The sequence below is a fragment of the Pyxicephalus adspersus genome, chromosome 6, assembly GCF_032062135.1.
Source record: "Pyxicephalus adspersus chromosome 6, UCB_Pads_2.0, whole genome shotgun sequence".
In the NCBI taxonomy this organism is placed as follows: Eukaryota; Metazoa; Chordata; class Amphibia; order Anura; family Pyxicephalidae; genus Pyxicephalus; species Pyxicephalus adspersus.
In genome coordinates, this window is record NC_092863.1 from 670995 (window position 1) to 687902 (window position 16908).

At 43.8% G+C, this 16908-nt stretch overlaps 1 protein-coding gene across 1 annotated transcript in view; it reads right to left on the reverse strand.

Moving 5' to 3' along the window:
- Window positions 1-10486: 10486 nt before the first annotated feature.
- The window catches only part of CEP112 (centrosomal protein 112), a 97315-nt gene continuing 90893 nt past the window's right edge, over window positions 10487-16908 (reverse strand). Inside the window, exons 22-25 of the mRNA XM_072414077.1 lie at window positions 16008-16097; window positions 12402-12503; window positions 12242-12306; window positions 10487-10752 (exon numbers count right to left, since the gene is read on the reverse strand). Coding sequence (XP_072270178.1) covers window positions 10746-10752; window positions 12242-12306; window positions 12402-12503; window positions 16008-16097 — 264 coding nt within the window. The 3' untranslated portion in view covers window positions 10487-10745. The remainder of the gene's footprint in view (window positions 10753-12241; window positions 12307-12401; window positions 12504-16007; window positions 16098-16908) is intronic.

Below are 16908 nucleotides of genomic sequence, written 5' to 3' on the forward strand. Positions count from 1 at the left end.
CATACTAGACTTATGGAGTCCACCTCACCCATCCCCATACTAGACACATGACATGGAGCCCACCTCATCCATCCTCATACTAGACTTATGGAGTCCACCTCACCCATCCCCATACTAGACACATGGAGCCCACCTCACCCATCCCCATACTAGACACATGGAGCCCACCTCATCCATCCTCATACTAGACACATGGAGTCCACCTCACCCGTCCCAATACTAGGCACGTGGAGTCCACCTCACCCGTCCCCATACTAGACACGTCGAGTCCACCTCACCCGTCCCCATACTAGACACATGAGATCCACCTCACTCGTTCCCTTACTAGACACGTGGAATCCAACTTACCCATCCCCATACCCCCAAGTCCAACTATGGGGCTGGGTGAGGCTATAATTGGACATTTCAATTATATAGATTAGTGTATGATTTTGCATAAACCAGGTTCTCTATATGGGCTGTATAGAGGCCCTAATGTAAGGCCACCCACAAAGGACCATAATGACACCTTTTATCAAAGGATCAATATTTCATTTACAAACTTCCTAGCAAGAGATGTCTATTGATTTACGCAATCATTGTAGTCATTGCTAACTTTCACTCCATGTGACTATGGGCGACACTGTCCATCTGTACCAATTAATTGAAGCATATGGCCATGTGTTTCATTCCTGGATATGGGAGCACAGACAGATAAACAGATAGCACTGGGTAGAGATCTTCTTTAACCCCAAGAGGAGTTCACCTTATGTGGCCGCTAAGACGTCTCCTGTTTGTGATTTGTATTTGGCTCAGTCGAGGCAACACATGAACCGCCTCAAACGCACACAAGGGTTATCGGGCCTTTCATGTCTGTAAACATTTGTGGAGGAATGTGCGCAGACGGGTATTCAGATTGTGCCTGCAATTATTTCTGCTTTAAAGCAACGCCGACAACAACGTTACCCAGGCAATACAAACAGGCTCCTGTGCCATGAAGAGGTTCCCCACCCCAGTGTCACCTTAAAAAGAGTTCCCCCATGAAAAACACCAATAAAATAACCGAAAAGTGAATGGTACATCGAAAGCTTGTAGTGACCCACATGGACTGTTTCTAATGATTCACAATTACAATCATAATATCAATAAAAAAACATAAAAAAATGTTTCCCCTTGGAAGAGTTCCCCAATGCACAAATACCACTATAATAAGAGTTCCCCTGGGATGAGCACCATCTTAGGAAGAGTTCCCCCTGGTCTAAGCACCACATTAGGAAGAGTTCCCCCTGAGCTGAGCCCCACCCTTGGAAGAGTTCCTCCAGAAAAGCCCCCTCCATATGAAGAGACAGGCAGCACTTTAGGAAGAGTTCCCCTTGAAACACCACCTTAGGAAGAGATTTGTCTGGTATGAGGACTACTTAGTAAAAAGAACCTCCTTGGAATGAGCGCCACCTTAAGCAGGAGCGCTATTTTCAGGACCGGGCACGTATTTATTCAAACCAAAAATATGAAATGCTGAAAGACATGGGCTTTGCTAAAAACTGATAACTACTGCCCAGAAGCGGGTGATATGGGTGGGGGCCGGCCATTGGGGAATTTATCTTGGAAAGTCCTGTTTTCTTAAAGTTTCAGAGATTTTAGGATTTAGGCCGGTAAAATAAAAGTGGTGCAGAAAGTTTCCTTTGAAGGAGAACCTGTACTAAGTGATTGCTGCCAATTACCTGCTGTCCAGTGCAATGTAGCTGGGGGGGTCGTCATGCATCTCTTTGAAGTGATTAATCCTTTTATCTGTTAGTGGCTGGAGGAAATTCTAGACAATGAATGGTGGAGAGAAGCCTGGAGATGAAAAGACTGGGGAGGGGGCCTTTTATACTGCACCATTATAAACCCCCCCAATAGGATTAAAGGGTGCCCCGTGCTCACAGGTCAAACTTATGTTGCAATACCTATATATTGTATGGGTATATTCTTTTATTTAGAATGCAGCACAGGACAATAAATGTATCATTATGTTATGTACTGTACAGGACAGCCACCAGATAAATACAATGCAGGTCATCAAAGGCCTCCCAAATCCCAAAATACAAAATACCTTTATAAATTAATGCAGATGCCCTATCAGTGCTCGCAATATGACCGACCAGATTCACTGCACAGGATTGCGGCGATTGGCTGCCATGGGGAGATACAAACAGTTCTCTCAGGAAGTGGAATGAATTATTCATTTTATACAAAAGTCTCTCCTGGATGAAGATCTGCATTGCTTTACTTGATCTGCATTTCATTTCCAAGTTAATAAAACTCAGGAGCTGTGCAACAAAATGAAAAGCAACAACAAAAGCAGCATAGTAAATACCGGAATATATAAATTCATTATCTGCAACATTTTGGTCTAAAACATTCTCAGAATTTGGTCAGTTTAAAACTTGAAAGAGATGTGTGGTTGGGTTTCTCATAGAACATTTATCAAACTGCTATAATGATTGCCCAGAGCAACTGAAAAATCCTATAAAAAGAATGACAAAATATAAATTTGGAATATTTGGGCAGACAACCCCCTTCCCCCTCATAGATTCCCAGACTCGGCCCTCTTCCCCTCCTTTTCTCATTTTGGGATGTGAATAGCTCAGCGGGAGAAGATCTGATGGAAAGTGGTTGTGGCCTCCATGGAGACCCCATGTCAGATGTGAAATATCTGAGTAATATCTGAGACGGGTTAGTTCATATACTGGAATGTCAATTACAAGAAACTTCTGGGGAAGCTTCCCGGGAAACCAGAGCAAAGGCTTGTGGGTACATGACAAAACAACTACATGAAAATAAACAGATTATATTTGGCATTTTTCAGGGATGGAGAGGAATACAAATCACCACAAGTCCATGGAAAGTGTTTATTGCCAATGGAGAAGTTCTTGATGTCAGGGAAATCGTTCCCAATGATCCAGGAATAGGCAAATCTTGGATCTGCCAGTTCCATTCTCTGAATCTCATATTTTTGTTTCTGTGCTGCAACCACCTACAAATCCATTCTAATGTCTTTGGCCTAGGAATAATTGACTCGGATATTTACTGATGGCCTTGGAGCTGGCCCCGCGGATCGGATAAATGGAATCGTCACATTTTGTAAATTGTATTACTGATTTCAATTTACCATCTTCAAACACCTCTTAAAGGCACAATTGCCCCTAGAATTTCCCTTCTTCTTCAACTTCAAAGTGGTGCAGGGTTCTATGTAAGCGTGTTTCCAGAGCCCGGGGCCACAAACTGCTCAGATAAAATCCGTTCTTAATTGTTCGCAGTTGCCTTCAGATGTGCAGTGTGGCCGGGGGTCATGGAGCTCTGTTGTATTGGGGACATGTGATGGCCATTAGGACAACCATTGCTCAGTCACCTCAATGCTTGGCTTTATTTTAGTCCGTACTGCATTAAATCAACACCAGCTAACTGCACGTTCTGCATGTGAAGATGCACGTTCCTCGGTTCATGCACTGCCCTATGTCATTTAAACTTTACCCACAGACATTGCTTTGAAAAGGGGATACAAAGCACCTAATTAAGTGGTAAAGCATGTCCCCCATCCCTAAGACCCTGTGAAGGAACTTCTGTACCTAATTAAAGTGCATGAAGCAGACTTTGCGAACTTTATTAATAAATTGGATTTTTATAGCGCTAACATATTACGCATTGCTGTACATTACAGGAGGAGGTGGGTAACACACAATAGGAGGGTCACAGTTACCTGGTTTGCTGTCAATTGTTTAACATGTGGGGCAATGATGAAAGATTTGACTTTCAATCGTACATAAAGATAATGGCTGATATGAAGCCCCCCTCCATTGGTCCGGTGTACCCACACAACATGGGTGTGAAAGGCAGTTGTGACTTTAGGTGATTGTGCTGGCAGTTGCAGACAGATGTCATAGAACAGCAGGTGTATGTACACACCTCACACCTCACCTGACTGTCAGTGTGTTTGCTCAGCTCATTCTGATACAGTGACCCTGCTGAAAGGACTTTTCCCAGGATTACAAAGCTCTGTTTTCCCAGGTGTTGCTCACACTCTCCCCCATTCAGCAAGCACACGGTAATCTGCAGGTACAATGAGCCAGCCATAGATAGGACATGTTATATCCTTGGGTCCATGCCAGTAATAGACGCCCCCCATTTACAACACATGGAGCCCCTAAAGACTAGAGGATCCAATCACAGGATACCTCCTGCTTGCAAAGTGACAGCAATAACATAAAAATGCTTTATATTAATAAATGGGGAATAGTGATGTCACCGCAGTAATAGAGATCATTACAACATTATTATTAATAAACATGACTTAATTATCAGTCGCCAATATGGCTTCCCTCCAGACTATGAACTGCGGCTGGATTGGTGTCCCATGAGTCACAAGTGGAAGCTGAAGAGCTGACTCTCATCCCAGGACCGACTGTCCTACCTCTGGCAGGTATCTTGTGTGAAGACCCTCCACCCGCTGACCTTTATAAGAGACATGACCAGTCCCAGCATCAGCTCAGCACCCAACTTATTATTATTATTATTAAACAGGATTTATATAGTGCCAACATATTACGCAGCGCTGTACAATAAATAGGGATTGCAAATGACGCTTATAACTGCACTTGTCAGATTTCTGATAAGCTGCAAATCTTCTGCCAATGATCAGCAATGATTTACTTTAGCCATGACAGGTTCTCTTCACTGTACACATCAATAATCAGGTAAAAGCTGCAGAAGGCCTAGATTGTAAGCTCTTTGGGGCAGGGTCCTCTCCTCTTCCTGTATGTCTGTCATTTACCCCTACTTAATGTACAACGCTGCATAATACGTTGGCACTATATAAATCCTGTATATTATAAATAATAATAATGGCTAAAGCATGATACAAACATTATATTTGTTCATAAAGGAATATGGTGGCCTGTGGCCTTCTTCATGTCCAGCGGCATACATTTCTGATGTATTCCATTCAATGCATTGGGGGGGGTCATTCCATTAGCATTTACATTAACGACACCTTTGCATCATTTATTGTCCTGTCCACCAAATGAGCGATTCTTTTTATCTGTGCCAGATCTGATGTATAAGTAGCTTCCTAGAGATCAGCAAAGCTGTGGCCGGACAGCCCGAGGGCCATCTACATAACAGCAGCAATCAAGAGAAAAGTGTAAACACAACTTCAAATGTTTAAATGCCCCAGGCTTAGGGGTGATTGCAGGCCTACAGCCCCACCTATTAGAGCCTTTCATGTTATCTATGGAGGTCAGGCCTGGGGTCATGCTGTGTGACCTCCCCGGGCCCAGGCCATTTCACCAGTGACATGTCTGCAATTATCAGCCAGCTAACACTTAAATTGTTAGTTTGTGCTATTGTGTTACTTGTCGGCCTCTTGTGATTTACTCCCTGGAGGGTTCAGAGCACAGCCTGGGTTTCATAGATAGGAATCAGCCTTTTATTTTTAGCAGCATGGTGTCAATGCATGCAAAGAGTTTAGTGATGCTGGAAATGGCACTTTCACCTGATGAAGATCAAACATTGCAATTTATGGGGCCCACATATGTCATGCAGGCCTGGGGACTCCCTGCATTTTACACTTTCATCTAGGACTTCTTTGCCTTTTGTTGTCCACAATCACATGGGAGACAAATGAACTGAACAACTGATGGCGCTTAACACATTGTGATAGTTAAGCTGAGTACAGACATTAGATCACTGTCACTGGAAATGATCTTTTGTGATCGTTGGCAGCAATAGATGAAGAATGGGGATAAGTGAGCAGCATCCCATTACTCTCCACCATAGGTAGGTACAGCAGTTGTTCCTGATCAGTTGTTCATCAATACACCAGGACAGAATGATGAGCAATGTCCGCTGTACACGTCTGATTTTTGCCCAAGACTAGCCCAACTTTTCATCTGTGGTGCCAATCGTCTGAGGTGTGTTTGTAGCTTTACACTTTTTGAGCTGTAATCTTTTTTATTCACACAGGTGGTTTTCTAACAGATATTCTGCCAGATGCATGGGGGGAAATTGTTACCTGTGTTTGATAACCATTACCCCTCTAGACGATCACTCATAGGAGCAATAATGGGATGCAGCCAGCACAATGTCTAGATCTGAGCAATGAATATAGGATGCAGCAAGCACAATGTCTAGATCTGAGCAATGATTATAGGATGCAGCAAGCACAATGTCCAGATCTGAGCAATGAATATAGGATGCAGCCAGCACAATGTCCAGATCCTAGCAATGATTATAGGATGCAGCCAGCACAATGTCTAGATCTGAGCAATAATAGGATGCAATCATCACAATGTCCAGATCCTAGCAATGGTTATAGGATGCAGCCAGCACAATGTCCAGATCTGAGCAATGGTTATAGGATGCAGCCAGCACAATGTCTAGATCTGAGCAATGGTTATAGGATGCAGCCAGCACAATGTCCAGATCTGAGCAATGATTATAGGATGCAGCCAGCACAATGTCCAGATCTGAGCAATGAATATAGAATGCAGCCAGCACAATGTCTAGATCTGAGCAATGAATATAGAATGCAGCCAGCACAATGTCTAGATCTGAGCAATGATTATTGGATGCAGCCAGCACAATGTCCAGATCCTAGCAATGAATATAGAATGCAGCCAGCACAATGTCTAGATCTGAGCAATGATTATAGGATGCAGCCAGCACAATGTCCAGATCTGAGCAATAATGGGATGCAGCCAGCACCATGTCTAGATCTGTTGTGAATTTACTGGGTAGTAAGACCCTGAGCAGTGAATGATATTCTTCCTGGTGAACATGATAACGTATGGGGCTGTCACCAGTGAGGATCATATTAATACCAAAGACATACTGAAGCTAAAATCTAAAATATTTAATGTACAGCGCTGCGTAATATGTTGGCGCTATATAAATCCTGTTTAATAATAATAATAATAATAATAATAAAATATGCAGCATGTCTCGGGAGAGCCCAGGCCAGGTAAACCTTACCTATGAAGGCTCCTCATGGAAATACCAGTGGTTATTACCAGCTGCAGCTGATCTTCTGGGATTATCTTCTATAAGGGCCACCAGGACCAATTCTCACAAAGTGTTCTGCAGGAACAGAGGGCCGTCAGTTACCAGGCTACTGACACAAAGCTGGGGAGCCCCAGGAGATGACGGCATTTGGGAATGGGCACAGATATGGAAGTAAGAACAATGGTAAAGGGATTTCACGTACCCTGCTGGTGATCCATCCAGCCTAGGCCCATGTATCCCACGCTCCCAGCAGCAGGCTGATGCCCTCTTGGCGGCTTCTCTTCACATCTGATCACTGGGGCCATGGAGAATCTGAGTGAGTGACTAGCAGAGGATTAAGTCACCCCTATCAGACTACAAATCCCATCTAACAGGGGGGAAGCCAATTCCACTGCCAGATAGAGGTTCACTCTGCAAATTTCTTATTCACAGACAACAGTGACTCCAAAATCCTCGATGGTGTCCACCATCTGTACGTGTCTGCGTCCCTAGAGATGCTGAGGTCCCTCATATTCTAAGTGTGTTCCCTGATTCCAGCTCTGCCCTCCTTAGTCACATATCTCTGTGCAGCATGAGAGGTAGGTTGCACAGGCTCCTACTTTCAATACAAAAAACCTAACTTTATAACATTTAGGAAAACTGATTTTGGGACAATTCCTTCCTCCAATATGAGGCCGAGCTGTTGCGAGGGATGGCCCTGCTGGTCACATCTATTCTCTTGCTTTCTATCAATCTTTAGGTATGGCTGCAGCTCATAAAGAAATGGCAGAATACTGTTCTCGCAGTGCTTTGCTTACATGTAAGCCAAGCTACATCTGAATGCATTGCTTTGCCGATATTTATCTGTCTGTGCATGGCTGCATTTGGTTGCTGTCTAGTTTGGGAGCCTCCCAGCATCCTTTGCTGCCCCTGACAGCAAGACAATGGCCATTTTACAGGTGTTTATCTACTTGGCTCGCCTCGCACCTGGTGATGTCATGTTCTGGATGAAGATGAAAGTGCCGGCTTTGTTGTCACAGGCAGGGAGAGGTGAGAGGAAGGTAAATATTGACAATGGAATTAAAATTGCAGGTTTGAAGATAAGACGGAGAGTGAAAACACAGCTGGCCATGTGACATGGCCACCTCCATCAGCCACCAGCACCGATTCAGCATTTCTAAATGTTTGACGCTTGGTGGTCACCAGCGACCGCAAACAAAAGCAATTTCTCTGTCTGTAGAGAGTCTGTGGTCACACTGTGTGTCGCGCTGCTCGAACAATTCTTTTACTGGGAAACTTGCCATGAAAAACAGGCAGGAGCTGACGACTGCGCATGGCCTTCATTCTATGATTATTTCCATGGATCACCTGGTCAACCATTGATCTAAGTTATTATAATCAATCTTGCATCAACTTCATGTCTGAATATTATTAAAAATATAAGTAATATTATTAATAATCTAATTCACTGAAAATTCAGCCTGATGTATGGCCAAGCTTAAAGACCTGGACCGATGACCTCCAATAGAATGTAAACTGATTGAGTCAAATAAAACTGCAAATCCCAGAGATCTTCCATTTGATTCATCATAACATTCCATTTGATTCATCGATGTCATTAGGCTGAATTCTGTATGTTTGTTCAATGGTATCCAATCTATAGATCCATCTTCCATGCACTCCATGCACAGCGCTGGACATGGCTGGGTCTATTGAATCATTTGATGTTTTATTGGCTGGACTGATCACCGTTACCTGTGTGGTCACCATAGTCCAGGTGGTGAGGAATATCAGAACTCTGCAGAGATAAGGCCGATGATCACAAAAATCCGTCAGTCCTTCATCTTCCGTCAAGATCCGAGCTCTAGATCTTCAGAGGAAGGACGTCTTTTCATTCGGCATTGTTCTAGATCGAAAGGAACGCTCTTTCTCCTTAATGCTCTTTCTTATAAAGGAGCTTTCTGAAAATAATTCTGAATGCGACAAGAAAGTTATCTCATTAGGGCCTTTTTTAACGCGGACTGAATAGCAGACTGTCTGTCTTTAGTTGATAGTATCAAAGAATCTGCCGCCACAAAAGCATGTCTAATTTTAAGGAAGTTTTTGCAAGCTGACTTAAAACCGAAATCCACTCATTTCACTTTCTGCAAGTTGCAATTTTGTATAAAAAAAGGAGAAAATTCCTTTGATAGGAGCTTTAAAGAGCTGCCTTTCCCTAATGGCAAGATTTAAAAGCAGTGACCTTTCTGTGGGAAATATCAAAGTACAGAAGACAGTCGTCTTTTCAAACGCCGTTGACCTTGTCTGCTCAAACTTTTCCCCCCAAAATGCAATAATTGATGTTTTCTTCTCTTTTTTGCTGCTGTCTGCAGAACCGAGCCTCTTACCTGGATTTAGACGCCTCGCTCCGCCAGCGTAATAGGCAGAATCGCCTCAATGGACGCGAATGCTCCTTCATTTCTGCGATCTCTCCCTATTGTCAGCATTTACTATTCAATCCCGCCAGGAGAGAGCTGGAAGCGCAATTAAACTGCAAACGCAGGGAACCGGTGGTGGAAGAGCGGGGGGGGGGGGTGGTTTTGGAGAGTGAATAGCGTTGAACTTGGTGCTGCAAATTGCAAGTTGGTGCAACTACAGCCAGTGTATCGTTTGATGCTCTTAAAGGGAGAGGAGCGTGCGTTTCCTGCAAGCTACATTTTAAACAATACAGGATCCTTTAGGTGCCCCTAACATGGTGGGGATTCAAACACAGATTTATAAGTCTCCCCCTAGTGGTGAATTGTTTGTCTGACAATGCAATCGACAGCTTTACTGAACAACTAAGATAAAATCTATTTGTTGCCTGCATTACCACCACTGACTTTCAATCTGTATTGATCTACAACTGACCTTTCACTCACAATCATCCTAGAGAAGATGGACAAAATAAATGAAACACGGATTTCAAAAGTTCACATGATCACAAGTCAAGATGCACAATTTCAGTTCACTGCTTATATCAGGACAAATGTGAAAAGCAAATTAAAGATATAAATAAGCACTTAAACATTTAAATATTAAACCAAAAAGTCTCCTACATTTACAAAAACACTGAACAATGAATTAACTTTTCAAACTGTGCCAGAGACAATGGCAGAAACACACAGAGAGAAGAAAAAACAGCAATAGTGCAACCAACGCATGGCCCCTAAACCCTGATATTAGCAAAAATCCTCATTGACATCATAGGGAATCTTTGAAATGATCTTTTTCTTTCGTTTTGAAGGGTCAGATGATCTGGAATTGGAAAGATTTTTCCTCACTTCCTGTAAAATCACCCAGAAAGGAAGTGAGCCATCTGATTGGCTGCCTGTACATTGCCAGCACCAGGTCATGAAATATTAAGCAATCCATTATTACCAATCACTCAGCTCCTTACAGCACACTAAGTGTAAGCTCAGTGGCCTAGCCCATGCAGGATGTGAAATGAAATGAAGAAATGACACAGATGTGACAAAATAAATATTTAATGTTATGTCAGACACTGGAAACAATTATAGAAAAATGTAAACAATGATGATATAAATTATAGATAACCGCGATGGACGGTCTATAGGTAGCAGGTCGGCGGCTGCCTGCGCCTCGGCGAGGGGACATCTGACGTAAGGAACGAGACACAGCCAATCAGGTTACAGATTTTATTATAAGAAATACACGGGGCTCGGGGTGCAGCCGGTCCGGTCTTGATGAACGTCTTTGTTGTGCGATGATCACAGTCTGGAATGGAATTTATAATATGACGATGAATAATAATGATTCTGTTTACTAAACAAACCTTTTACCTGACAATCGTCTGTCTCAGATGACATGGAAAGCAATTCTACATTTAGTATGGAGATGTAAATATCAGATTTTAGGGGCCCCTTTCCAACCCCACAGCCCAATCCCTCCATACCATTCCCACACAAACCCCTCACTTTGCCTCTTCCTGGTGTAGTGATCGGTGACCCCGTGCCGCCGTCCCCAACTTTCTCATCTTATCACTCTGCATTTTTAGAGCCAGAGGGGCCCCAAACAGCGTCATACCCCAAAAAGGTCCTCATCCTTGGGACCCAAGATGTGAAATATCCAAATATTGTGATTGAATTTCTAACAAAATCTATTTGGAAAGCTATGATCAGATGATGAAGAAGTTGAAAATGCGATAGTCTTCATTGTCCCGGTATATCAGTGTGCATTCAGGGAGACATAGTTATGGCAGAAGGGACAGTGTTGTCCCCAGAAGAAGCTTTAGGTGGGTGGGGGCCCGGTAGTGTGACCCAACTTTTCACTTTTCAACTTTTCACTGGTGAAAAGGGGCCGGGGAGAACACTGTGATGCCTCATCAGCTGGGTGACTTAGTGCCGGGGGACACTTCAGACGCTGGGTGCTATTGTGTGGGGGTATTGGGGGTGCACAGGGGTTAAATACTGAACACATGTAGTATTTGTTTTATCATTTCCCATTCACCAGAACATTACCGGTAAGTAATGCCAGTGTGAGCCAAGAGCTCCACAGCAGCCAAATAATGGAAGACCTTAGGAGCTTCATTTCTGACACAGGACGTGGTGTCCCCTCTGTGGTGTCACAGGAAGTCATGTCCCCTCTGTGGTGTCACATAAAGTCATGTCCCCTCTGTGGTGTCACAGGAAGTCATGTCCCCTCTGTGGTGTCACAGAAAGTCATGTCTCCTCTGTGGTGTCACAGGAAGTCATGTCTCCTCTGTGGTGTCACAGGAAGTCATGTCCCCTCTGTGGTGTCACATAAAGTCATGTCCCCTCTGGTGTCACAGAAAGTCATGTCCCCTCTGTGGTGTCACAGGAAGTCATGTCTCCTCTGTGGTGTCACAGGAAGTCATGTCTCCTCTGTGGTGTCACAGGAAGTCATGTCTCCTCTGTGGTGTCACAGGAAGTGGTCATTCTTATATCAGACAAATGCCAGCAGATCACAAAGCATGCGGTCCTCCCTATACCACAATCTCAGTACTATCTTCCTTAATATTGGGTATAGAAATACAGACAAGCCCAGAACTCTTCCCAAACACAAATACCATAATCTGATCAAAAATAAAAGAACATCAAACTAATTGCTTTTCAACCCCAACACTTCACAGGTGTTTTATTACTGCGGCCTGACAACCTCCTTGGTCATCATCCCACAATACAAGGTGCTTTAATTAGGCCCGTCACCCCCGAAGGCCCGTGTCCCCAGGTAATGCAGCTCTTACCCTTTCCTCTGATACACTGTCAGATCTTCCTGTAGCACCTGCGTCCTCTTCTGTAGAAGGTTCACCTGTCAGAAAACACGGGAGGTCAGGAAATCACCGGGGCGAGCTACAACATGCACATTGATGTGTCAGCAAAGAGAACCTGTCATTACTCATTTACCTGCAGTTTCAGGGAGTTTATGGTCTCTTCTAATTCGGTTCTCAGGGCGGCCGGTAGAAGTCCTCTGATCTTCGCCTCGTATTCCTCCCGGATGTGCGTGATCTGAGTCATAAAACAGAAGACATTATCAGGTTGATGCAATGGGATTGCATAGGTCAAGATGTCATATGAAGACACGAGATTGGGGATTTTATGTCAAGTTATTACTGGAAAGTCGGTGTGTGACTCTGACATCTTTATATGTTTGCTGTACAACCAATTCCAAGAAATGGAGAAATATAAATATGAAGCTAAAGCTCAGATGCACATATAAAAAATGAAATGTGAATGTCCACCAAACATCGTTTTATCACCGCTGTGCTTAGTGTCTATAGTTACTTCTGAGAGACAAATAAATGTTTGCAGCGTTGGGTCCCAGGTTCAAATCTCGGCCAGGACACTATCTGCATGGAGTTTGCAGGGGTTTCCTCCCACATTCCAAAAACATGCAGTTAGGTTATTCGACTTCCCTCCAAAAATGACGTTAGACTGTATAATGACATATGACTATGGTAGGGACATTAGATTGTAGATAGTGACATGACTATGGACTTTGTACAGCGCTGCATAATATGTTTGTGCTATATAAATACTGTGTAATAATAATATTATATGAAGTCTCCCATTTGTGCCAATGCTAAATACGGATACCAGCGCCTCCTTCAGGGTTCCTTTGGCTTTACAACATGGCGCAGGCGGTGTACATTATGTAGATGAGGGCCTGACATGGAGCAGATTGTACAATGCAGTTGCATTGTGTGTGTCCGGCCATCAGCCCGGCCATCATTTTCTCCTCTTCAGAGAAGTAGCAGCACACAGAGCGGTGCACAGGCCGGGCACAGAGCCAGCTGAATGCTCGGGATAATGACATCCGAAAATAGCAGGGAGGACTCTGGAAATAAAAACCTGAGCGCTGCTCGGGATACCGCAAAGGTACGTTGGCAGGCGGCAAATGATGCTTTTGTACGCAGGCCAGATGGGAGCGATTGGCTGGCTGCGCGGTAATCTATACAGCGCCTATTTCTGGACGCATTTTTTATTGATGTCCAGACGTTTTTGGCCCCGAGGCTGGAAATTCATTTAACCTTTTCATGCAGGAGGAGTCGGCATCGCCCCATGCAGGACATAAAGCTTCAGCAAAGTCAGGACACTCATGTGTGCAGAATCCATAGAATAAGTCAATAATACACCCACTGGACAGAATATTAGAAACCCCCTTTCCAGTACACAACTGAAAAATGTAATTGTGGAGTGACCGGGTCAGTCTTCTGATCCAGGCACCTAACAGACATTATAGATGGGAATTGTACAATGTATTAAGGCAGCGTGACCTGCCCAAGGCTTCTGATTGGACAGTAAAGGAGTAGCACACTGACATTGTCATGCTCACAGTGTTAGAATAAATGACTCTAACACTAATAGCTGTGCGGGGCTAAGAGTTAAAATTCCAACACATTCATTCATTTAATGATCACCTGAATCACATGGAGTTTGTTATAACCGCTTGGAGTGCAGCTTTAAACTTAAACCATAGAGGATGTAAACCCTAACTGGGTGACTTTGTCTTTGCTTTGTGCTGTATGTTATAAACATTTGTCATTTAGTCCTTTAATAAAGGTGTACTGTTACTTTTTAATTTTTAGATATATCACGGTGCCGCTACTTCCTGTCTACATGTCCCCAGTATTGGCTGAATGGTATTCTCAGGATGGGTCAGTGACAACAGTGAACAATATCTGCCTAATTCAGGTTCAATGGACCATGTGTAGTCTCCATCATAAGCCAAGTGACAATGCAGGGGAACAATGGGTAGATAGAAAGTTGTACCAGGAAGTGCCTGAACATGGCAGGATCCCCAATGATTAGGTCAATGAAAGCTACAGATTGACTTTTACAATGATAATAAAGATTAAATAAGTGATTGGGTTAGGCAGCCGGTCCCCTTCGTATGACTGGGGCCTCTCAGACAAAGAAGCGGAATCCAGCTTTATCACTCCCTGTAATTACAGGTATGATGGCGGCTAACGAGTCTCCAGAATGGGGTGTTTGATGTTCGGTGACAGAGGTGTCATTGTAGCGGCTTATCTCTGGACGCCAGAATTAAATGTTGAAGCTCACAACTTTGTGTCGCCGGAGTGCTTAATGCAGCAGTTGCCTCCAGGCGCTTTGCAAGCACGATAATTACTAACAAAATGGAATACACGCTCTGCGCCTTTCCCCAGGCCAATAACGACGGCCATTCATTGCTATTAATGGGAAAGACACAGAAAATTCATGTTTAGCAGGTCGCCATCACGTCAGAGCAGACACAACGTGCTGTTATATATCGCTCAGTGTGCAAAGGGCTGGGGGGGTCCGACCACATTATATATTATAGGCCATGTAAGTGGTGACCCAATAAATCTCTGCTTTCCCTCATGTATTCACCATCAATGTGTCCAACGTGTCCACCATTCTGATACCTATGGGTGTACAGGTCACAGGATGGAGGATATTGCCTTTATTTAACACTCTAGTGACTGACATCAGTAATGGAGGATTAAAGAAAAGTAAATCAGTCCTCCATCCTTCCCTTCAGTCTTGCACAGTTGTACAGACTTCTCTCCTGGACTAAAATTGCTTTCTTTAAATGCACTACACACTACAATGTGCATTAGAAGCTGCAACAAGTCATCTAGCCCCTCCTTCCCCAGGCCTGACTGTCCCTGAACCTGTCCCTTTCATTTATTGGATTTCAGGCCTTTGAATCTGTGGCTCGGCATTGCGTGTCATAGGACTGAGCCCAGCAATATTCTATGGATCCTTCATAGGAAGGTAGAGCCTCTCTCTTTGATAAATCGTGAGGAATGAATGCAGGAAGATGAGCCTTTTCTCCATGTGCACAGTGCTGGGCTTTCTGCCAGTCATGGCTCCTCTCAGTGCTGCTGGCAGGGTCAGTGGCAGGTCAGGTTTTCCTTTCCTTGAAGACAGATGACCATAGTCCGTATATCATTTCAAAGCAGCTGAAAGTGCTGATGGTACACGGGGAATGCGAGGAGCCACAAGACATCCGGACACAGAGCGAGGCATGTCAGCAGTCCCTGAGGTAGGGGATCTCTAGAATCATGCGGGGTCCCATATAAATCCACAATAGGGATCTGACATGTGTAGATGCTCAGGACATAGGAACCCATTATTGCAAATTATATTATCAGTCTGTAAACCATGTGACAAAATCTCCCGGATTTACCAGGTTCACATCAATGCAAAAGAGAAATCTGCAGCTTTTATAAATAATACCCAATGATCCTGCCATGTAGTTCTTCATCCATGGACTTCCTGTTACAGGCTGACAATGCTGTCATCACCTTCTTATTGCCTACCTATAGGTAATACCACTCCTATCTATTACACTTATACAAGGTTGTAGGGTACCAGCAGGGTTACATCTATATACTCCATACATAGCCAGGAATATTAGATGTTGTCACATGTGATATGACAGTACAGTACAGGGGGGCTCAGGATATTTGTGGGGTGCAGACAGCCCGGTTTATGGGACAGGAACGTTTAGGAAGGGGCACTTACCTGCTGCTGCATCTCCAGCTCCTTGTCCTGTCTCCTCCTCTCTGACTGGCGCAGCTGAGCACAGGAATTCTCAAATTGGCCTTTCAGTAGCTGGAAGTGATTTCTGGTTTTGTAGGGGATATATGATTTTGATGAATTGTTGACAAACATATTGTGTGATGTTCTTGCAGGATCATTCTGACGGTCGGACCTTGTTCCCGTTGTCTTACTATACCTGTGTGAGTGAAATACCTTTTGTATGTTAGTGGTCTATGAACGGCGCCTTCATACCCAGAGACGGCAGCCCCGCACAGGGAAAGCGTTTATACTCCTTGCAGGATAACAGCTCCACCAATTAGTCTCCATCATCATCATCAGTAAAATAACAACAACCCTAATTATTGTGAAACCGCAAACAGGGCTCCATTCCCCCATCCTAATGACCCTTTTCATCATGGAAATGGAGTGTAAAGTGCAGTGACACTGGCTGAGGAAACAGGTCCGGTCATGGAAAACACCCCAGGGCAATAATCAGAGAAAATCAGAACCGGTATAATAATATTGTGTGACTGTGAGGGGGCAATAATAACATAGATTTACAGATATACAGCAAAAGAAATATTATTATCAAAATAAATACCAAATACAGATCAATCCAAGAATAAACCTGACTAAACCTACATAATAAACAAAACCCACCAAACCTATCCGACATTTACACCTCTTACCAAGAGCCAAGAAACAGCACCAGTTATGCCCATAACATGACAAACCCCATGGGGAGATTTCTGCATCTGCATGGAGTTTGGGTGCTCTAGTTTGTGGTGGAGACTGATGGGACTGGCTCAGTGTTCTCTGTACAGCACTGTGGTATATGTCAGAGCTATATAAATGTATAATAATAGTGTGTGACTGTGGGGGG